Source organism: Sphaerodactylus townsendi, linkage group LG02 (assembly GCF_021028975.2).
Source record: "Sphaerodactylus townsendi isolate TG3544 linkage group LG02, MPM_Stown_v2.3, whole genome shotgun sequence".
Classification (NCBI taxonomy): domain Eukaryota; kingdom Metazoa; phylum Chordata; class Lepidosauria; order Squamata; family Sphaerodactylidae; genus Sphaerodactylus; species Sphaerodactylus townsendi.
In genome coordinates, this window is record NC_059426.1 from 138,683,943 (window position 1) to 138,707,989 (window position 24,047).

The window sequence follows — 24,047 nt, forward strand, 5'->3', positions numbered from 1 at the left end:
AGATTCATTTTTCCGCATTTCCTCCCCGCCGCTAAAAGTTTTACTTTGAAAAATGTACTGATTATGCAGAATTTTTTTTTTGAAAGCAGAAGAATTAAAAAAGTGAAAGGGGGTGCAGAAATTAGCAGAGGTGGCACTACCTGAAAGCTCATCAGAAAGGGGAGTGAGAACAATATCAGGCAAGAAGGGTTTGGAAGTATGGATCAGAACAGGAGCACTTTTAGCACTGCGTATATAGGCCGATGGCAGAGCACATTCACCAATGGATCGGCTTCTCATGGCTTTAAAAAAAAGGAAAAGAAAGAAGTGGGGAAGGAAAAAAGAAGAGTGACTATAATGAAAAGGCTCGTGTCACAGAAAAAGCAGCAACAGAGAAAAACAAAGATAAAAAGGAAGAAAATTCAAATTAAAACATTTCAGCACAGCAGATATTGGCAGAGCTGTAAGGCAAAAATAATCAGTGGGAACAACAAACATTTTTTTTAAAAAAACCTTCTTAAATATAAGACAGCGATAAAGCCTATATTTTCACAATTACAATTGGCTGGTATTCGAAGGGGGAAAACAACAACAACTACTAAAATGTATTATTTTCTTTACTGCATCAGGGGGTTGGGGAAAATGTCAGCAAGTTGAAAGCCATTCCAGGGACACTCAAAATGTGTGAAATTCGACTCTGATAAGGCAGATAGTCTTAATTTTGCATTTAAGTTTTTTTTTAAGAATTGCCTTTTTCTAGACAAATGTTCAGCAAGAAAAACAATTTAATTCATGCAGAAGCTTGTCAGCTTTTGTGGTGTTCAGACATTACAGCACTTTGTGTGCTCCGACTGTCCTTGGGGTCACAATAGCATTAAGGATGTCATGTGTGACCAGGATCAGCTACGTATGGAGCTACAACACCACTGTGGCAATTTCTGTAATCACAGGCAGCACGCTCTTCAGCCAGATGGATCATGGAAATTGATTTACAGTATGAGCTAGTCGGTCTGCGTTGGTTGTAGGAGTACTCTCAAACACAAGCTAAAGACTGAACTGACCTTCTACCTAGGAAGTATGCTAACATATGTCCTATTTGGCTTCAAATAATTGTTTTGGGGCTTTCCCCTAAATATCTATTTTTAGCAACCCTATCTAATCTATATTCAAGAGTTCAATTCGTCTAGCTGTGAAACTTTCCTCCAATGGAAGGAGTCCTGCTCTGGAATAAAAGGTATCTTTCACCAGCAGAAGATTTCTCGTACTGGAAGAATACTCCCCCATCAGCAAAATGGAACCTTTGGCTCTAACGTGAAATCCTAGTAAGATCAAAGCATTATAAGACTGTGACTGCAACCTTACAAACATTTTCTAGGGAACAGCTCCACTGAAAAAGTGGGACTTGATTCTGAGTAGACCGCTTAAGATTGCTCCCTATATATTACTACAATTTACTCCTTGTTGTGGTTAATGTTGATTTAGGATCTGGAAGAACTAGGTTCAAGTCCACAGGGAAGCTACCTGGGTGATCTTGGACCAGGTAAATTTCATCCTAACCTACCTCACAGGGTTGTTGTAAGAATAAAATATAAGAAAGAAGAATGACTGGAGAGAGTGAGAAGCAGAATATCAATGAAGGAAATAAATAAATACTCCTAATTATATAACCATTTAATATTCTAAAGCAAGACTTAATTATTAACTGTAAGTTCCAGAAGCATATCCAACTTAGCTTGAATCAAACTTAAGGTATCAGATTGGGACAGATATTAAATTGACATCTGATAAAATACATAACAGAGTTCTTTGTAAAAGTTTGTATACATTTTACTGAATCAGAGATCATTTCATTTTAGGCAGCAATCATAAACATGAACGTTCCCTGCATTAAATGCCACAGTCAGGCCTTCTTGGTAATTTTCCGCATGAACCAGCCTTTTACAATTTGAGATTTGTTTATTTTTTTTGGTGGAGAATTCAAAGTGTAACACTAGTTCTAATTCTGATCTGACGTGTAGCAATCAAGAAATGATGCTAAAAATCACACGGCACGAACAAAAGATCTTCCACTTGTCCCTAAGACAGGCCAGTGATGTTCTTTAGAATGAAATTTCAGCACTTTCTTCCAGAAATGGCAAAATAAAATACTATTGTATTCCATTGGATAAGAAACACGCCCTCCCAGTGAACTTATTTTTCATTTACTCTGGTTATGAACTACAGAAAACACAATTAACAGACCAGTAGGGATATTAGTAAAATAGCAACACAAAGAATTTTTGGAAGATGCATGTGGAGCAAGAAACTATGAATGACCAAACTTGGCGTGACAAAGACAGACACATTTTTTATTCACAGGTAAAGCAAAGTATTTAACATCAAAAGGAGTAGATAGATGAGGGGAGTGGAACTATTGTTTAAAATCTCTGTGCAAGACATGTCCTCAAGTGTATTTCTCCTGACAGGCCAACTGAAGGACTGGAGAGAGGCTGAGGAAGAAAAAAGTGAACTTGGATTGGCAGACAGACCAAATTTGCAATCCTATGTAGACACTTCAGTTTAAGCCCACTGAAATTACTGTGTTTATTCTGGCCTAACTTTGCATAAGACTTGGGTGCTGTGTGGTTTCCGGGCTGTATGGCCGTGTTCTAGCAGCATTCTCTCCTGATGTTTCGCCTGCATTCAGAGGATCTGAAGATGCCAGCCACAGATGCAGGCAAAACATCAGGAGAGAATGCTGCTAGAACACGGCCATACAGCCCAGAAACCACACAGCATCCCAGTGATTCCGGTCGTGAAAGCCTTCGACAATACAAACCCTGGTATTCTTTGGTGGACTTTCATTCAAATATTGACCAGAACCAACTTTAGCTTCCATGATCTGAAAAGTAAGGGTGTACCTTTTGTAAAGCTGAATTGGGAAAACAAAGTTTAAAATACCTTATATTTTTTTTTGGGGGGGGGGTTAATCCCCCCCCCCAAATGAGGGTTTTTTAATCCCCAAAATGGCAGGGATTTAAAAGGAGTTGAAAAGTTAATCCCAAATAATGCAGTTCTATTTGACATTTTTTGGGGCTGCTTCAGCCATGCCACTGTTTAAACAAAGACTGGGGGGGGGTGTCCTCTCCCCCTCACTTACCTGTTGGCTGGCAGTCCAGGCAAAAGTGGCAGGCTGTGCATAGCTGAACATTCGGCTTGGTCAGGCCCAACATCCATCTCCACACGGAAGTCCATGTGGGACTCAAAGACAGCAAAAAATGAAAACCCGAACACTCGGTTTGGCTTGGCCAGGCCCACCATTCAAATGGAGAAGCAGTGGCATAGTGGTTGAGAGCAGGTGTACTCTAATCTGGAGGAACCGGGTTTGATTCCCCGCTCTGCCGCCTGAGCTGTATGTTATCACTGCCTTTCTGGGACATTCTTTCCTTGATTTTTGCTTTATGGCTTCACATGTCGAGTAGATAACTAGGCTTTCCCCTGACACTTTGTCTCATGGGAAACAGAATTTTTTCCATTGTCTTGTGGGGACAGGATACCATATGTTATCACTGCCATTCTGTTATCACTGTTATCACTGCCATATGTTATCACTGCCATTCTGGGACATTGTTTCCTTGATTTTTGCTTTATGGCTTCACATGTCGAGTAGATAACTAGGCTTTCCCCTGACACTTTGTCTCATGGGAAACAGAATTCTTTCCATTGTCCTGTGGGGACAGGATACCATATGTTATCACTGCCATTCTGTTATCACTGTTGTCACTGCCATATGTTATCACTGCCATTCTGGGACATTCTTTCCTTGATTTTCGCTTTATGGCTTCACATGCCGAGTAGATAACTAGGTTTTCCCCTGACACTTTGTCTCATGGGAAACAGAATTCTTTCCATTGTCCTGTGGGGACAGGATACTAGGTGGCTCTATCTCTATCATTGATCATGGGGTGCCTTCGCTCCAAACTAACTCTTTCTTACATTCCTTGGGAAAATGGACAGGGGGATTAAAATCGGAATAAGATGGGTAGCAAAAGCCAGAACTGGCTTTGTCCAGCTGGATGTTTTGATGCCTATCAATAAATGCTGCTGATCAACAATACAGAGTCCGTTTATTGTTTCAGGGTCCGAGACCTAACCCAAGATCACCCAGCAGACTTCATGTGTAAGACTGAGGAATCAAACCTGACTCTCCGGATTAGAGTTGGCTGCTCTTAACAACTACATCACACTGGCTGGAGGAAGACCAGTTGATTCTTGATCTGTTCTCACCTGTCCTGGTGATTCACGGCTTGACTGTAGTCAAGAAATCATTCGCTTTCTCTGACACTGGAAAACGATGTGATGCAAACTAGCCAAATAGTAGAAAAAGAAAATATCTCTATCACAGTGTGAAGCGAGAAAGGAAAAGGAGTGGAAGACAGAGGAGAGAAGAAGCTGAGCTTGCAAGAAAGTGTCAAGACACCTGCTGTGATTGGAATTCATTTGCCTTTTAAACATATCCTCCAGGGAAATAGCCCAGTATGTTATGAAAGAAAGTTGGTTGTACATGCCCAAAGGACTGGACTGGACACAATTGGAGGTCTTCCTTAATATCATTAACAGAAAAGATAGTCTAAGGCATAGGTGTCCAACTCGTGGCCCTCCAGATGTTATGGACTATAGTTCCCATCATCCCCTGCCAGCATGATGTTGGCAGGGGATGATGGGAACTGTAGTCCATAACATCTGGAGGGCAGCGAGTTTGACACCTGTGGTCTAAGGATTCCAAGGAGAAGACTACGAGAAAAGAAAGAGGAAGAAGTCTGGCTTAGGAGGGTCTGGAGATTTTATTTGCATTGCCTGGAACCAAAGACGTGGACACCAATTTTCCATCAGTTGTCAATTCGCTTCTGACTTATGGAAACTTCATAGGGTTTCCAAGGCAAGAGACAGAGCCATGTCACGGTATTCAAGCTGTAGATGCAGGTAAAATGTTTGAACCAAAAAGTACCAGACCATGGAAACACAGCCTGGACAACCCACAACAACCAGTTGATTCCACCCATAAAAGCCTTCAACAATAAACTGTCTTAATCATTAGCCAATGTTTCTACACTAGATGAAAAAGAATCACCAAATTCACCCATTGCTTCTTGCAACAGACAGGACCCAGAGCACTTTCTAGGGCACAGGTGTCAAACTCACTGCCCTCCAGATGTTATGGACTACAGTTCCCATCATCCCCTGGGGGGGGGGTGGGGGGGGGGGGGGCTGGGGGGGGGGGGGGGTGGGGGGGGGGGGGGGTGGGGGGGGGGGGGGGTGGGGGGGGGGGGGGGTGGGGGGGGGGGGGGGTGGGGGGGGGGGGGGGTGGGGGGGGGGGGGGGTGGGGGGGGGGGGGGGTGGGGGGGGGGGGGGGTGGGGGGGGGGGGGGGTGGGGGGGGGGGGGGGTGGGGGGGGGGGGGGGTGGGGGGGGGGGGGGGTGGGGGGGGGGGGGGGTGGGGGGGGGGGGGGGTGGGGGGGGGGGGGGGTGGGGGGGGGGGGGGGTGGGGGGGGGGGGGGGTGGGGGGGGGGGGGGGTGGGGGGGGGGGGGGGTGGGGGGGGGGGGGGGTGGGGGGGGGGGGGGGTGGGGGGGGGGGGGGGTGGGGGGGGGGGGGGGTGGGGGGGGGGGGGGGTGGGGGGGGGGGGGGGTGGGGGGGGGGGGGGGTGGGGGGGGGGGGGGGTGGGGGGGGGGGGGGGTGGGGGGGGGGGGGGGTGGGGGGGGGGGGGGGTGGGGGGGGGGGGGGGTGGGGGGGGGGGGGGGTGGGGGGGGGGGGGGGTGGGGGGGGGGGGGGGTGGGGGGGGGGGGGGGTGGGGGGGGGGGGGGGTGGGGGGGGGGGGGGGTGGGGGGGGGGGGGGGTGGGGGGGGGGGGGGGTGGGGGGGGGGGGGGGTGGGGGGGGGGGGGGGTGGGGGGGGGGGGGGGTGGGGGGGGGGGGGGGTGGGGGGGGGGGGGGGTGGGGGGGGGGGGGGGTGGGGGGGGGGGGGGGTGGGGGGGGGGGGGGGTGGGGGGGGGGGGGGGTGGGGGGGGGGGGGGGTGGGGGGGGGGGGGGGTGGGGGGGGGGGGGGGTGGGGGGGGGGGGGGGTGGGGGGGGGGGGGGGTGGGGGGGGGGGGGGGTGGGGGGGGGGGGGGGTGGGGGGGGGGGGGGGTGGGGGGGGGGGGGGGTGGGGGGGGGGGGGGGTGGGGGGGGGGGGGGGTGGGGGGGGGGGGGGGTGGGGGGGGGGGGGGGTGGGGGGGGGGGGGGGTGGGGGGGGGGGGGGGTGGGGGGGGGGGGGGGTGGGGGGGGGGGGGGGTGGGGGGGGGGGGGGGTGGGGGGGGGGGGGGGTGGGGGGGGGGGGGGGTGGGGGGGGGGGGGGGTGGGGGGGGGGGGGGGTGGGGGGGGGGGGGGGTGGGGGGGGGGGGGGGTGGGGGGGGGGGGGGGTGGGGGGGGGGGGGGGTGGGGGGGGGGGGGGGTGGGGGGGGGGGGGGGTGGGGGGGGGGGGGGGTGGGGGGGGGGGGGGGTGGGGGGGGGGGGGGGTGGGGGGGGGGGGGGGTGGGGGGGGGGGGGGGTGGGGGGGGGGGGGGGTGGGGGGGGGGGGGGGTGGGGGGGGGGGGGGGTGGGGGGGGGGGGGGGTGGGGGGGGGGGGGGGTGGGGGGGGGGGGGGGTGGGGGGGGGGGGGGGTGGGGGGGGGGGGGGGTGGGGGGGGGGGGGGGTGGGGGGGGGGGGGGGTGGGGGGGGGGGGGGGTGGGGGGGGGGGGGGGTGGGGGGGGGGGGGGGTGGGGGGGGGGGGGGGTGGGGGGGGGGGGGGGTGGGGGGGGGGGGGGGTGGGGGGGGGGGGGGGTGGGGGGGGGGGGGGGTGGGGGGGGGGGGGGGTGGGGGGGGGGGGGGGTGGGGGGGGGGGGGGGTGGGGGGGGGGGGGGGTGGGGGGGGGGGGGGGTGGGGGGGGGGGGGGGTGGGGGGGGGGGGGGGTGGGGGGGGGGGGGGGTGGGGGGGGGGGGGGGTGGGGGGGGGGGGGGGTGGGGGGGGGGGGGGGTGGGGGGGGGGGGGGGTGGGGGGGGGGGGGGGTGGGGGGGGGGGGGGGTGGGGGGGGGGGGGGGTGGGGGGGGGGGGGGGTGGGGGGGGGGGGGGGTGGGGGGGGGGGGGGGTGGGGGGGGGGGGGGGTGGGGGGGGGGGGGGGTGGGGGGGGGGGGGGGTGGGGGGGGGGGGGGGTGGGGGGGGGGGGGGGTGGGGGGGGGGGGGGGTGGGGGGGGGGGGGGGTGGGGGGGGGGGGGGGTGGGGGGGGGGGGGGGTGGGGGGGGGGGGGGGTGGGGGGGGGGGGGGGTGGGGGGGGGGGGGGGTGGGGGGGGGGGGGGGTGGGGGGGGGGGGGGGTGGGGGGGGGGGGGGGTGGGGGGGGGGGGGGGTGGGGGGGGGGGGGGGTGGGGGGGGGGGGGGGTGGGGGGGGGGGGGGGTGGGGGGGGGGGGGGGTGGGGGGGGGGGGGGGTGGGGGGGGGGGGGGGTGGGGGGGGGGGGGGGTGGGGGGGGGGGGGGGTGGGGGGGGGGGGGGGTGGGGGGGGGGGGGGGTGGGGGGGGGGGGGGGTGGGGGGGGGGGGGGGTGGGGGGGGGGGGGGGTGGGGGGGGGGGGGGGTGGGGGGGGGGGGGGGTGGGGGGGGGGGGGGGTGGGGGGGGGGGGGGGTGGGGGGGGGGGGGGGTGGGGGGGGGGGGGGGTGGGGGGGGGGGGGGGTGGGGGGGGGGGGGGGTGGGGGGGGGGGGGGGTGGGGGGGGGGGGGGGTGGGGGGGGGGGGGGGTGGGGGGGGGGGGGGGTGGGGGGGGGGGGGGGTGGGGGGGGGGGGGGGTGGGGGGGGGGGGGGGTGGGGGGGGGGGGGGGTGGGGGGGGGGGGGGGTGGGGGGGGGGGGGGGTGGGGGGGGGGGGGGGTGGGGGGGGGGGGGGGTGGGGGGGGGGGGGGGTGGGGGGGGGGGGGGGTGGGGGGGGGGGGGGGTGGGGGGGGGGGGGGGTGGGGGGGGGGGGGGGTGGGGGGGGGGGGGGGTGGGGGGGGGGGGGGGTGGGGGGGGGGGGGGGTGGGGGGGGGGGGGGGTGGGGGGGGGGGGGGGTGGGGGGGGGGGGGGGTGGGGGGGGGGGGGGGTGGGGGGGGGGGGGGGTGGGGGGGGGGGGGGGTGGGGGGGGGGGGGGGTGGGGGGGGGGGGGGGTGGGGGGGGGGGGGGGTGGGGGGGGGGGGGGGTGGGGGGGGGGGGGGGTGGGGGGGGGGGGGGGTGGGGGGGGGGGGGGGTGGGGGGGGGGGGGGGTGGGGGGGGGGGGGGGTGGGGGGGGGGGGGGGTGGGGGGGGGGGGGGGTGGGGGGGGGGGGGGGTGGGGGGGGGGGGGGGTGGGGGGGGGGGGGGGTGGGGGGGGGGGGGGGTGGGGGGGGGGGGGGGTGGGGGGGGGGGGGGGTGGGGGGGGGGGGGGGTGGGGGGGGGGGGGGGTGGGGGGGGGGGGGGGTGGGGGGGGGGGGGGGTGGGGGGGGGGGGGGGTGGGGGGGGGGGGGGGTGGGGGGGGGGGGGGGTGGGGGGGGGGGGGGGTGGGGGGGGGGGGGGGTGGGGGGGGGGGGGGGTGGGGGGGGGGGGGGGTGGGGGGGGGGGGGGGTGGGGGGGGGGGGGGGTGGGGGGGGGGGGGGGTGGGGGGGGGGGGGGGTGGGGGGGGGGGGGGGTGGGGGGGGGGGGGGGTGGGGGGGGGGGGGGGTGGGGGGGGGGGGGGGTGGGGGGGGGGGGGGGTGGGGGGGGGGGGGGGTGGGGGGGGGGGGGGGTGGGGGGGGGGGGGGGTGGGGGGGGGGGGGGGTGGGGGGGGGGGGGGGTGGGGGGGGGGGGGGGTGGGGGGGGGGGGGGGTGGGGGGGGGGGGGGGTGGGGGGGGGGGGGGGTGGGGGGGGGGGGGGGTGGGGGGGGGGGGGGGTGGGGGGGGGGGGGGGTGGGGGGGGGGGGGGGTGGGGGGGGGGGGGGGTGGGGGGGGGGGGGGGTGGGGGGGGGGGGGGGTGGGGGGGGGGGGGGGTGGGGGGGGGGGGGGGTGGGGGGGGGGGGGGGTGGGGGGGGGGGGGGGTGGGGGGGGGGGGGGGTGGGGGGGGGGGGGGGTGGGGGGGGGGGGGGGTGGGGGGGGGGGGGGGTGGGGGGGGGGGGGGGTGGGGGGGGGGGGGGGTGGGGGGGGGGGGGGGTGGGGGGGGGGGGGGGTGGGGGGGGGGGGGGGTGGGGGGGGGGGGGGGTGGGGGGGGGGGGGGGTGGGGGGGGGGGGGGGTGGGGGGGGGGGGGGGTGGGGGGGGGGGGGGGTGGGGGGGGGGGGGGGTGGGGGGGGGGGGGGGTGGGGGGGGGGGGGGGTGGGGGGGGGGGGGGGTGGGGGGGGGGGGGGGTGGGGGGGGGGGGGGGTGGGGGGGGGGGGGGGTGGGGGGGGGGGGGGGTGGGGGGGGGGGGGGGTGGGGGGGGGGGGGGGTGGGGGGGGGGGGGGGTGGGGGGGGGGGGGGGTGGGGGGGGGGGGGGGTGGGGGGGGGGGGGGGTGGGGGGGGGGGGGGGTGGGGGGGGGGGGGGGTGGGGGGGGGGGGGGGTGGGGGGGGGGGGGGGTGGGGGGGGGGGGGGGTGGGGGGGGGGGGGGGTGGGGGGGGGGGGGGGTGGGGGGGGGGGGGGGTGGGGGGGGGGGGGGGTGGGGGGGGGGGGGGGTGGGGGGGGGGGGGGGTGGGGGGGGGGGGGGGTGGGGGGGGGGGGGGGTGGGGGGGGGGGGGGGTGGGGGGGGGGGGGGGTGGGGGGGGGGGGGGGTGGGGGGGGGGGGGGGTGGGGGGGGGGGGGGGTGGGGGGGGGGGGGGGTGGGGGGGGGGGGGGGTGGGGGGGGGGGGGGGTGGGGGGGGGGGGGGGTGGGGGGGGGGGGGGGTGGGGGGGGGGGGGGGTGGGGGGGGGGGGGGGTGGGGGGGGGGGGGGGTGGGGGGGGGGGGGGGTGGGGGGGGGGGGGGGTGGGGGGGGGGGGGGGTGGGGGGGGGGGGGGGTGGGGGGGGGGGGGGGTGGGGGGGGGGGGGGGTGGGGGGGGGGGGGGGTGGGGGGGGGGGGGGGTGGGGGGGGGGGGGGGTGGGGGGGGGGGGGGGTGGGGGGGGGGGGGGGTGGGGGGGGGGGGGGGTGGGGGGGGGGGGGGGTGGGGGGGGGGGGGGGTGGGGGGGGGGGGGGGTGGGGGGGGGGGGGGGTGGGGGGGGGGGGGGGTGGGGGGGGGGGGGGGTGGGGGGGGGGGGATGCTCTGCTGTGGACAAGCTTCTATCTTTTAGTGAGACAAGGTATACTTGGTTTGTTTTTCAGATCTTCTTTCCATACAGACAATTTTTGAAAGGGGTTTTGAAAAATTCAAATAAGGCTGGGGTCTGAGCTGTGTAACAAAGGATTAGTGGTCTTGAACCAGCAGCAGGTAATTTAACATTTATTCCAACATGTCAAGCAATCTCCTCTATTCTCTGGTGTTCAAGTGACTGAACTATACTGTCTAAACATGCAGGGCCTTCACCTAGTACTTTGCTGTAAAAATTATGCCTAGATAATATGCTCACAGCTTGAAAGTGAACAAATTTTACACAGTACAATCCAATGAAACATAATTATAATCTATTCTTCATATCTCACTCTGTGACCAGCTCAGTTAGATCTTGATGACAGAATAAGCATGAAAATGTAGTCCGAATTCTAACTTGGCAATGATTCCTCATCCTCAAACTTATTTTACGGTACACAAGTGAAAGTTTGGTGCTGCTTCTTAAGTTCACATAATGGAACCAGACACCACGAAAGCTCATAAAATCTCCAATTAAGTAATAATGCACCCAAAGCTTTCTCCAATCATATGTAATATCTAACAGTGAAATTATATGTATATGAATAAGCCTATATGTATATGAATAAGTCTATATAACTAAATTAACAGTTAAGTTTCAACTGTATGATGACGGTTGTAATTAAGCTTAGATTCGCAGGTTCTGATGATTTGAAGAACCAGTATATAAGCACAAGAACAAATTTTCTTTTCTAGAGAAAAATATTGTGAATTAATAGCTTATTCCCATTTTCCAGATCAGGGGAATATTTTAAGATAAATTCTCACCAGGTAAGGTAACACAAAATACCTCAATCATGTGTTCAACTTCAATAGTTCTAAGTAAAATTAACAAGCATGTAATCCTGTAACTCTGGGATTAGCATCTTCTAAACAATTTTTTCATCTTATTCCACAACCACATCACGAAATATATGAAGGGCTCAAAAATGCGAGGGAAACTGATTTAGTTAGGGAACCTGATTTAGTAAAAAAACGATTTAACCCATGTGCATACCAAGTAAGGAGACAATTAAAAAACTTACATAAAATCAGGCAGATTACATAAACTGCATGCAACAGAAGATGTAACATCAGTTCTGAGCCACACACATACACGTTCAAGTGTGCAACTTGTGATTGAATATGAGATGTTTACAAAGCTTCTACAAATGTTGATGAGATATCTTCCTTTACCTCAAAATAATCAACGTGCATTTTTTTTGTTTCTACACTCAGGCTCAAACTCAATAAGAAAACAGAATGTAAACTGATGGCTGCGAACAGCCTTGCAGCCCAATCTGGGGGCAGGGGGGAATCAACTTCTGGATGCGGCATGGTATTATTAGTATGAGATCAACCCATGCGGCTTTCAAATCAGGCCTTGTAGTAAAGGCAGGCTAGTAATGGCAATAATAAAGAAGTTAAAATTAAATTTGTGATATTAATGCTGACTGTCTTTAAATTCCTAACACAGCCAGTTCCCAGTGACAAATAAATGAAGAAATATAGTAAAGAAAGTTTATTTTTATGCTTTATATCTTGGTAAGAACATTTAAAAAACTGCAGAATTTCTCAGAACTCTTTTTTAAAAAAAATGACAGGAAAATTTATGCATCTGTTTATGTATCTGTAACTGTATGTGATATGTATCTGTAACTGTAACTGTATGTATCTGTAACTGTATGTGATAAAATCCCTATCAGGAACAAGAAACACTGATTTCTTCAAAATCCAGGAGATGACTGAAAATAAGAAGAAAATAATTCAATTACAGGTAAAACTTCCTAGGGCCATGGTATATCTGCATAATGCAATTGTTTGTGACATTCGTTCAGAATGTGATTTGCAGGTGGGTTTTAAATATGAGACCTGGAAGTTTTGGGATGAGGACCATAATGGTGACATCTAATGTCACCATTAGAATGGCCAAAGGAGAGAAAAGCTGCATAATGACGTCTACGAAAAGCTTCTTTAACACTCGAAGGACAGAGCAGATCTCTTGATGAGGTTGGATTCATGTCTAAACTGAATGTTGTTTAGATTACTTCTCTCTGGACATTACCCATATATGGCTTGGGAAGAACCTGGTCCAGCAATTTTTAGCAGTTTGGTTTGTTGATCATACACAATGCTAAGCCAGCCTTAGAAATAACTATTGCTTCTCTTCCTTTCCCTCCTCCTAATGACATCTTGGCACTGTGCTATACTTCTGCTTCTAACTATTTGTAGCTGTAAGAGAGAAACAATGAAGAGAGAGAGAAATATCCAAATACACCTGTACTTCTGTGGAAGCAGCTTGAAAAGGCTTTAAAAGAGAGCAGACATGATGCAAGGAAACCACTGCCTGTGCAATGAATTTGCCTTCCATGAGGCAGGTCAATTTGCCACTTTTAGTGCTCTGTAGGGACCGCATAGGTGAACAAGCAAGTGTCAAATCTCAAGACTTGTATAGGATATAAGAACAAGTCAACTAACTTCATCAACACATAAGTGAGTGATTTGAATATTTAATGCAAATAATGTATCCTTCTTTCAAATATCAATCATCCAAACACTAACTACTGATAAACCAACAATATGATGTAGAATACTTTATGGAAAAAAGTTTGCTATCTAGTCATAACTTCGAACAAAGGTCAGTTGTGCTATATATGAGGCATAATAAGAATATAAAGTCCAACAAAAAGATAGCAGCTTAGTCCAAAAGATGAAGCACATGAATATCTTATGAAGGCTTTCAAAAAAGATATTAATTACCTAGCTCTTTCTGTTAAATATTTTAGTACAGTCCTTCTGTATAGGACAGTATATCCTCTCATTTCTATAAAAACTATGCATCCCTTGCACAGTACATTCACTACACCCCTCTAGTGTTAACCGAACAGTAAAAAAAAATTGTGTAAGATATACAAACACAGTTTATCAAAACCACTGATAAACTGGAAAGAAGGGAGAAGTAGGGTCACCACATGGATTGGTGCTATTTGATTTGTTTATAAATTCAGAATTGGGGATCAGTGATATAGTGGCCAAGTTTGCAGATGATACAAAATTATTCACGATGGTGATAACCAAGGCAGACTGTGAAGAGGGACAGTACTTTGAAACCAAAGACTGAGTGAGAGTGCTGAGAGCCTGAATGTATAATGAGCCGTTGTACAGTTCACTGGAGTTTAACAGCACAGCCTCTCCATTGGGTTGCATTTATTCTTGCAACAGAAGAATGTCTCTAAATTGGGCAAATGAAGTTCCATGTTGTTAATGTTATGCACAATCATACATGCTGATGGGGTTTGAACTTGGCTGAGACCAAGACTGAAAGAGATATTGGGGTTGTTGTGTCAACTTGGTATATAACAGCAGTGCAAAAGGCAAATTCCATCCTGGAGATTATTAAGAAAGGGACTGGAAATAAAACAGTAAATGTTGTAATGCCCTTGTATAGAGCTATGGCATCATCTCATTTGGAATACTGTCTACAGTTTTGGTTGTTCTGTCTCAAAAAGAATATTTCACAGCTGGAAAAGGTACAGAAGAGGGTGACTAAAATGGTTAAAGCACTTTTCAGATGAGCAAAGACTGAAGAGTCATGGAATTTCCAGTCTAGAAAAAAAGATGGCAAAGGGAGGATATGACAGAAATTTGCAAAATTATACATGGGGTGGAGAAAGTGGATAGACAGAGAGCTCTTTCTTCTTTTCATAATACTTGAGGGGACCCAGTGAGGTTAATGGGTAACAGGCTCAGGACAAACACACAGAAATACTTCCTTTACTCAATTAGAATTAAAATGGTAAAATTCACTGTGGTGGATATAGCGATGGCCATTAGCTTCAATGGGCTTAAAAAGAGGTACACAGATTAGTGAAGGAGAGGTCCACTGGCGAGTAGCCATGGAGTGTCAAGGGGACGTCTATACTCAGAAGCAGCAAACCTCTGAAGATCTACACCAGGAGGAAGCATCAAGGGAACACCTTGACCTCTGTATCTTGTCTGTCAGTCCTCTGGGGCAGCTGATGTGCCACTGTGTGAAACAGGATGCTGGATTAGATGGACCACTGGTCTGATCTAAGAGGCTTCTTCTTACGTTTTTATATTGAACTTCAAATATGCAATTAGTAATATTACCTTCCCTAATTCATCTGATCTAAGAGGCTCTTCCTATGTTCTTATATCGAGCTTTAAACGTAAAATTAGTAGCATCACATTCCCTGACTTGTTGCAATTCCTATGATCAAGCAAGAGGACCTTCAGCTCTCTTATCAACCTCAGCCAACAGGGGCATACAGGTATTCTTAGCAACTTCTCCAACATAATGGACATTCAAAAGCTTGAGAAATGAACACCAGATCTTCTTATATAAAGACTGACATATAGTGGCTGATTTTAATAAAGTAAAGATGAATTAATTAAACTTGACATATTTTTATTTCTGCAGTGAAGTACTGTGATCAGCTCTGACCCATGAAAACAGAAATGTGCGGGCCTGGAAGAACCCTCCACCCACACTTTTTTCCTCCAAGGATTCTATTTCATGTTTTCCAATGGGAAACTTGGGAGAACACTGAAAAGAAATCATACTAAACTTTGTTTGCTTGGAATGAGAGAAATTATTTATAAAACAACCCATTCAAAATGTACACAATTCAATGTTTCCATTGGAAATATTGGAAAACAGCAGGAAGTACTGAAAAATAATCTGATATTAACGATTTCCCTCCTTTTTGAATCACAGAAATGTGTTGAGGCAGCATTCAGGGCAGCTATCTCTTGCTTTAGTATTGGGTATACATGCAGTTTTGTTTGTAGAACTCGACTTCATTTTGTATTATTACAGCAGCCAAATTAATTTAGGTTTGATAGAAAAAAAAATTACAATTTTTCCCAAAATTTTTATCTTTCTAAAAAAAATTCCCAGTGGTTTCTAAGTGTCTGGAAATTTAATGTATGTACGTGGCAACAGGGAAAATAGAATGAAATAAAACTATATACTGTAAGAAAAGTTACAGGAGACATTTCTAAGGTAGGCATTTCTAAGAGTCTAATCCTGTGTGTCCATTTTAGAAGATAAATGTAGCTAATTATAGAAAGTCTCACTCGTAGAAAGATATGAACTTGCCTTGATAAGGGTTAGCTATAAACATGACAGTAGTTGCGGATGCTGGCTTTGCAGCAGAGATACCAATTAAATCACATTGACCTGTCAATAAGCCCAACAAAAGGTGATCAACAAAAGGTGATCAACAAAATCAGATTCATGAAGACAAATCCTTACATGTTGCCTATGCATTGGATCACAGGGTCAGATCTTGGTAGCCAGATGTTTGGTTTTATCTGTAAAAAAATGATCTGCATCGTACAGCCAAAAACCAACATTTCACATCTCACACTATGTAAGTTTGCCCGGAACATGAAGGTATGTATACACTATAAGCTAAATGTAGAAAACTGTATATGCAGACATAAACTTTGGATTGCTAAATATCCTTCCAGCCTGTTTTTATATGTCATATAAGTTCCTTGGTACATACCAACTGTTTTTTGTCGTACTATGCTTCTGGCCTTTTCTGTTCCTGGAGATCCAGTTGTGGTAGCGCTGCGCTGCCTCATTGGGGCCTGGCCTGGCTGATCACGGCTCCAGCCTCTTGAAAATGACTTATCAACAGATGCCTTTGGAAACTCATGTCCAACACCTGAAGGAGGGAGAAAAAACCCCAGACAATTATGAATCAGTCCATCTAGCAGGACCATTTTTAAAATTTCTCCCTGTCTCTCTTATATCCTAATAGCAAAGTTGACAAATCTTTGGATACTAAAATCTAGAACTATGAACAGGCAAGAAAGATCTTTCTACAAAAAGTGCCCCAGGCTTGCAAAAAAATCTGAAATCTAAAAAAATAAAAAACAGATTTTTAGAAAATCAAAAATGGTAGAAAGTGCCTGTAGCTTTAAATCATGGATTCCATCAGTGACTGTTGCTAGGCATCCACAGATTCCAGATTTGGTTCTGCCAGTAGAAAGGCAGAGGGAGGGGGGAGGGTCTTTTCTAGGCCTACTTTGGCCTTTGAAAAAAGACCTGCTGCGGTCAGGCCTGATTAGGGTTGCCAGTTCCAGGTGGGAATTCCTGGATATTTTGTGGTGGAGTCTAAGGAGGGCAGGGGTTTGGAGAGAGAAGAGGCCTCAGCAGGATATAACATCACAGTCTCCACCCTTCATAGTTGCTGTTTTCTCCAGGGGTACAGATCTCTGTTGTCTGGAGTTCAGTTGTAATTCTCGGAGATCTCCAAGTGTTGCCTGGAAGCTGGCAGCCCTAAGCCTAGCAGCAACCTCTGAATAACTTAATAACACCTAACTTGCATGACTCAACTAGGACTGGATGCTTGCTACTGTTCAACAGCAAATACAGTATGAAAGCCAATGTAATATAGTGGTCAGAGCTTCAGAAGCACAGACCACATTTCTCCAGTATGGATGTAACAGCAAATGAACAGCAATAGGTGAAGAGAGGAGAGAGCAGGGGAACACAAGGGACGCCCAATGTGATGTGTACCACTTTTTGGTTTAGACATTGTGGGCAAGATCCTTTTTAAAATGAAGAACTTTCCAGCAGTCAACCCCAGAGTGAGCATATAGCATGAAAGTACTGAAGGTCTCAGAAGGTTGCTGAATCAAGATTTTTAAAGAATGGACTGCAAGATTTCAAGACTGGCTATCAAAACACAAATACATGTTAATGCAGTTTTATATTTAAAAATTGAAAATGATGAAGGACTGCGCAAGGCCAAGAAATATAAAATGAAAAGTGTTTATCCCCTTCTTCCTATGCCTGGTCTAAAATGTATAATGCTCCTCCAAAGCTACAATTCAGTCTATGTTTATGCATCTGTGAAATGCAGGCATAAGCATCTGATCTATCTGAGGCCAAGGGGAGCAAACTGCTGCTTTGGAGAGGCATTTAAAGATCAGAGTTAAAACATCCTTTTTGGAACTGCTAATTTGGAGATGACAAATTCTATTTGCCTTACCTTTGCCTTTATGCTTTTTTTGTTTCTGCTCACTTAATTTGTCAAGTGGTAAATCACTGAGATCCAAGCTGTATAAGTTTCTAGCTAATACTTTTGTCAGAGTCTCCATAGTTAAGGACCACTCAGTGGCCAGCTCTTCCCAATAAGTCAACGATGACAATACTGACAACAGGTCATCCCAAAGTTCTCGGGAAATGTACACATTTAGATTTGCCTTGATCCAAGCTACTATAAGAGTCTAAAAAACAAACATGTTGTTAGTTACAATAAAAAGTTACCACAATATCAATAGAACGGGGAGCACAATGTGATTCATTCTCAGGGCCACTGATTTTTTCCTAACTCAAGAAGGCCTTGCTGCTATGTTAACTTCAAAGACTCTTCTGGTGCATCAACGGAACACCTGCTTGTAAGGTTTTCTTTTAATTTTTTTAAATTTAAAGAATGCTAGAATTGCATTGCTATACCTTGTCTCACCAAAAGACAGAAACTCAGTTGTGACCAAAGATCCCTTTTCCCACGGAATGCTCTGATTGTAGGTCTGCTCCCAAAGAGCCATGCCCGCAGCAGAGAATTCCACAAGAGGAGGGGTATTTGGTCACAACTGAACTCAACTTCTAACTTTCGGTGAGACAAGGTATAGATCAAACCAAGGGCTGATGGGTTTTTAATCTTCCAGACTAGCAGCTGGCTAAACATTCAGTAGCAGAAACTGATGGCCATCTTCCATTTGTTCCTGTACCTGGTATTAAGATGCGTAACACCTCAGTACATGAAGGATCCATTTAGCCAACAAAACTGTGTGCCTACAACAAACATGAACGTGTTCCTTTCAAAAACATGCCCAACATTGACACTTGAAGCTGAAAGTCACATAGTCCATGAAGGAGCCCAGTCATAATGCTGCTTAGATTTAGGCAACATCAGGGACCATCAATAATTATTTTAACATTATACAAAATTACTTAACAGCAAGCTGTTCAGAGCTGGACATTTACAGCTGCTATTCTAACATTCAACAGGCCTTAATATGCTTCCTAAAATCTAGTGCTGAATGTAAGTCAACACAGCTGAATGGAGAACAATCAAACTTAGAACTCTTATCACATTAATATTTATTTATTTGCCTGGAAAAGAGGACCAGCAAGCCTTCCTGCTAAAGTTGAATTCTTTCTTCCTTGATATTGCAGAAAAATGTGAGATGGTATTTTCAAAACCGATTCTGTGACCCTGAGCAACACAAGCAGCATCTGTTCCCTGCAAAGCAAAATGAAATAATATTAATTGGCAGACTGTAATTTACCAAAAAAGAGAGGTAAATCAAGACTTTTAACAAAGCCTTGATTTTTACAGTGCAGTTCAAAGAATAGTTACACGATTCTGAGGGCACTGACTTCAATGAAAGGGGTGTAATTCCGCTTAGAACTGCAACAGGTTCTGACCATTATAAATTGATGCTTCTTTTCTTCTGAATTATTTTACATGTAGAAATGTTAAAATAAAAGTTGAAGAGGATTCCGACCCTCTAATCCTCCTCTTTGAGATGTTTATTGTCAAAGAGAATGGAACAACTTGATAAATACCATGTTCTACACAAACAGGCTACAAAACAAGAGAGTTGCTAGAATATGTTAGGAAGGGAAAATATGTCCCTAACTTTAGTAAAGTTCCCAAATCAGTTCAGAGTTTATTCCCAGGTAACATAAACTCTACCACTGCCATACAACACAATAGAGACATCCTTCATAGCATCCATGCCAACAATAGTAAGAATATTATTGTTCTTGAACTTATATTAATCACAAAGCGGGAGGTACATGGACTATAACAACTGATAGCCAGTGTGGTGTAGTGGTTAAGAGCAGGTGGATTCTAATCTGGAGAACCAAGTTTGATTTCCCACTCCTCCACCTGAGTGGCAGAGGCTTATCTGGTGAACAGATGTGTTTCCATACTCCTACATTCCTGCTGGGTGACCTTGGGCTAGTCACAGTTCTCTCAGAACTCTTTCAGCCCCACCTACTTCACAAAGAGTCTGTTGTGGGGAGCGGAAGGAAAAGGAGCTTGTACGTCACCTTGAGTCTCCTTACAGGAGAGAAAGGTGGGGTATAAATCCTAACTTCTCCTTTTCTTCTTGATACAGAATATTTTTGGAGGCTTTTACTAATTCTTTACGTTTTTCAACTGATTTTCAGCAATTTAGCTGAAAACTCTTAAAATTATGGAACATATTATCCTTAAGATCACTGTGTAAAGTGCATATATATTCACAGCATGTGCTATTTTTCACATCGGGAAAGTTTTACTCAAACAATGAACACTGTACATGCCAGGAATTTACGAGGCATTGCTGAATAGCTAAATTGATGAAAATATGGTGAACAGGTAAATCAATATTGGCATTCCATTATTCTTGCTTGGAATTCAGAATGCCAAGGATGGGAGATACGCTATTCGTTAAAGACCACACCATGGAATTCTACGGCTAGCAGGGACAGCCCCGTACATCATCCTGACAGGTTGCAGGCAGGGTGGCACACAAATTGCAGACGCTATTAAAATACAAAACACTTTACCAAGTCTTCTTGTCCATGGTTACTTGTACCACCATGTATCGGTAGATATTCAGAATGCGCTTACACATGTCAGTATGTTCATCCAACAGAGTTTTAATCTCATTTGCTGGTTCAAGCAGAAATATATTTGAGGAATTTATTATAAAAACCTGTGATTAAAAAAAATAGAACTATTAGCCTGAGAAGCTATCTTCAGTGTGCCATATATTCATTAATAAGATCTGTACTACAGAATCAACAGTGTGATCAGGAACAGAAGAACAGAGTTTAATTTGGCACACTTTTATGTGTTGAAGCATCACTGGTTAGATCACCTGATTGCCACAGTTGAAATAAACTGGAATTAAAACTGGAATTTGACACTCATAAAGACTTACTGGGTATTCAGAATACAAGAAACAAGAATTCACAGAGTACAAGAGAATATGCCAAGGACTCCTAAAGCTACACCATGTTCTGTAAAGCAATAAGTGCGTTAGGACTGGTGTACTGTAAACAAAAGCAGACGCAACAATAGCTCCTTGTTAAGAAGTCAGGAACCAACGCATTTCCTTACCCACAGCCCTTCCGTGGCAATTTGCCTCTTCTCCCCTCCCTGACCCCTGCATCACCCTTTAGCCAGATAGCTGCCAAATGCACTTAAAACAGTTGAAGATAACTATATATCTGAAATCTCACTACAAAGAATGCACTGCTGGTGTCAGTTAACTGAAAAGTTGTGTATGCTTCCAAACACATGTACTGACTCTAGCAAAAATCTTTTGTGCTTGAGGCTGATGTATGCTGGTGTGTGGCTCTTGCATCTTGAATCCTAGCAGGTTTTATAATTACTGTAATTCATTTTAAGTGTTCTTTATTGCTGACAGTTGATGATGCCAATGTTTTAATTATCTGATTCTTGCTTCTACTGCTTTTTGATGCTGGTATTACAGATTGTTTTTATTATGGTTACTTATATTTAATACTGTACTTTCAACCTGTTTTTATAGTTATGAAATCTGCATAGAAGAGGATTTGCTAGGCCTCCTTGGGAATTAATTATTAAGAGCACAGACTATACACCTTTTGAATAAATGTGTACAATGCAATACTCAGTGGATGCAGATACATTCAGAGTCAGTAATACTGCCTAAGAAAACACAAGTACCTTGGGACATGGGCCTTTGTGTTTAAGCTCATCAGCTGTTGTACCTAACGTACTGGGCCATCATGCCAACCACTCTGACTCCAGTGCTCGTAAATGGGTTGGACTATCACCTACTGTGAGATTTGCCGATTTTCATCTGATGGTGGTTATGAACTGCACAATATGTTGGTCTATATCTTAGGACATATCCTGTGGGATCATTTCAAAACCGCTTTAAAGCTCAGAGACACTTCTTTAGGAGGAAATAAAAAAAGGTTTGGAATTAAATTTCTCATGGCAGCAATATATAATACGGAAAAAAGAAATAAACATTATTTTGCACCTATCATATTTATTTACAAAGGTATAAGAGTGGTCATCGCAAGCATCATTCCAATGTTAAAAAAATCTTACTGAAAGCCCCATCCAGGGCAGACACACTTTATAACTGGTTTCTGGCTTGGTAATTTAAAACACTTGGTTTTCTATCATTTTGGCACATTTTCCAGTCAGTTTTCCTTTGGATGAGGTTCCTTGTACCTCAAGCTCTGCTAATGCAGCTCTGGGATGATACTGGTCTGCCATTGCCAACAGCTATATAAATCCTGAACAACACATAATGAATGGGCAAAGCTCAGGGGCTGTGTAGCAACAATTTTACTTCAAAAATATTTGCTATGAAACAGAAAAAAACAAAAGAGAAATGCGTCTCTTACTTGCAGTACTGCTTGTACTCCAGCTCGTATACCTTGTTCAATGGCATCCAAATCAGATACTTTATGGGGAGCATCCTGGTAACAGTCATTTCTGGGCCAACTTGAATTTCGAATGGGACCAGAGTTATTCATTGTTTCCTAACACACACACACACACACACGCACACAAAGAGAGAGGAATATATTTTTTCTTTCTATTTATTTATTTAAAATATTTTTAACCTGCCTTTCTAGCTGGCCCAAGGTAGGGAACCAACAAGGCCCCAGAACAAGCTACAAAATGAAAACAGAATAAAACTGTAGTATAAAAGACCACAACACTCCCAACAAAAGCAACATATACATGCTTAGGAAGATAAGGTTTAGGTTCAACACACTGTTTCAGGATTTAGTGAACATGAGACCTGTGGCCCTATCATCTCGAAATGCTACTGGGATTACTGCTCTACATTAATAGCAAGCCATTAATCCTTGTGGTTAGCATTTCCATGAAGCCGCCATGCGTTCCTAAGTCATCCACAGTTTCAAAACCTTTTGCCCAAGGATAATGGAAACATAATGCAAACAGATCCTCCAACAGTATCACCCGACACGACTAAACAGAATCATGACAACCCCTTGCCCCAATATTTAGTCTATGCCACTTTTTTCTGATGAGGTGGATTTTGACAAAAGATGAGGTGGATTTTGATAAAAGCAGCATCACCTGCTGTGAACTATGAAACGACAGGATTAACATGAGGTAGTTCGAAGGATTCTTGTCCCCAAGAAAAAATAAACAGATGTAGATTAATTAGAGGTCTCTACTATAACTCCTTATACCATAAAGGTATTAGAGGTCTCTACTATAACTCCTTATACTCCTTATACCCCTTCTCAAATGAAACATTACCCTTGACCTTCACTTCCCTTTTCTTCCCCCACCCCACAATAAGCTCCTCTGGGCAAAGATTTTTCTTTGCTTATGTTGTTCTGTAAAGCATTGTGTAAACTAAAAGAACAATGTGAAAATCATCAGCAGAGAGCACTGCTTGGTGGAACTGATAGCTAACAGAAAAATCCAATCCCTTAAGAGCAGTAATGCTAAATGACACTGGACTTGCCTATAAATGTGTATTCTGAACAGTAGGGCGAAGTTATCCAGCTGGTTAGGTTATGCCCTCAATAATTCAGGCAGGGGCTAAATAATTTTTTTGCACCCTTTCCTGGATGACAGGAGGCCCACCGCTCCAGCGTAGCCAAGTCCTAGCCAACTCCCTGTCTGGATACAACTGCTCACCAACAATGGGTGGCTCCTGGATAACTCTGCTCAACTGTACAGAAGACACACCCGCAGTTGGGTCTAAAGTGTCATTCTCCTACAGTTGTAATATTAGTTTACAGTTGCAAAGCCTGGAATTCTAATAAACAGTTAAGCTGTTGCTGTTTATCTGATAGATATAGTTTCATGACTACAGTCCCTCCCTATATGCAGTTCTGCTACATAACCAGCTGGACAACTGAAGCCCTAATGTAGGAGAAAGGGTATTCATATCAAGCTGATTAAGACCCAATTTAAATTCTACATAAGGAACAAAACACAATCAGTGGATTAAGAAAGGCTGCTCCCATCAAAACTCTAAAAACCTGGAAGAAATATGCATTTATTTCCTTCACTTTCACAAGTGCTATAAAACTGTCTATTAACCCTTCTGGCCCAACAACTTGAAGAGAAGAAAAAGAATTGGTTTTTATACCCTTCTTTTCTCTACCTTTCAGGAGTCTCAAAGCAGCTTACAATTCCCTTTACTTTCTCTCTCCACAACAGACACTTTGTGAGGTAGATGGAGCTGAGAGATTTCAAACAGCACTGTGACTACATATGAAGTCCAAGGTTACCAGCAGGCTTCATGTGCAGGAGTGTGGAACAAATCTAGTTCTCCAGATTAGAGTGCTTCACTCTTAACCACTACACCTTTTTTTCTTAGCACTGATAGCTGTGGTTCTGGATACACAGGTCTTTTGATTGGTTTAAGAAGTAATCAAGCAGCCAGTTACTAGAAGGACTGCTTCCAACCTGAAGGTCTGACCACCTTCTCCAATTATCTTATCACCAGCTGGAAGATTTCAGTCTGTGGGAGATACTACCCTTCCCTATACTGTTAAACAGACAATGATATACAAAAGATCTCCCCAAGCCTTGTGAAGTTGTCTCCTGTACCTAAGGGGTGAAGACTAAGGAAATTCACTTTGCTCTGCCTTGACCCCCAAAAGAAGGGGTCTGTGGTAACAAGAGTTATCACTGCATTTCCAATTATATGGGGGCAGTCTCAATGAAGTGCCTGGCCAAAACG

General features: G+C 50.5%; 1 protein-coding gene across 14 annotated transcripts in view; it reads right to left on the minus strand.

Annotated features, from left to right (window-relative positions):
• The window catches only part of RALGAPA1 (Ral GTPase activating protein catalytic subunit alpha 1), a 149,595-nt gene that overhangs the window by 97,375 nt on the left and 28,173 nt on the right, over positions 1-24,047 (minus strand). For 11 of the 14 annotated variants that reach the window (XM_048484821.1, XM_048484820.1, XM_048484815.1 and 8 more), the window contains exons 12-17: positions 21,715-21,852; positions 19,873-20,021; positions 18,424-18,553; positions 17,297-17,534; positions 15,803-15,964; positions 141-281 (exon numbers count right to left, since the gene is read on the minus strand). In XM_048484821.1, coding sequence (XP_048340778.1) covers positions 141-281; positions 15,803-15,964; positions 17,297-17,534; positions 18,424-18,553; positions 19,873-20,021; positions 21,715-21,852 — 958 coding nt within the window. The remainder of the gene's footprint in view (positions 1-140; positions 282-15,802; positions 15,965-17,296; positions 17,535-18,423; positions 18,554-19,872; positions 20,022-21,714; positions 21,853-24,047) is intronic. The other 3 variants (XM_048484823.1, XM_048484822.1, XM_048484817.1) reach the window with 1 other exon arrangement.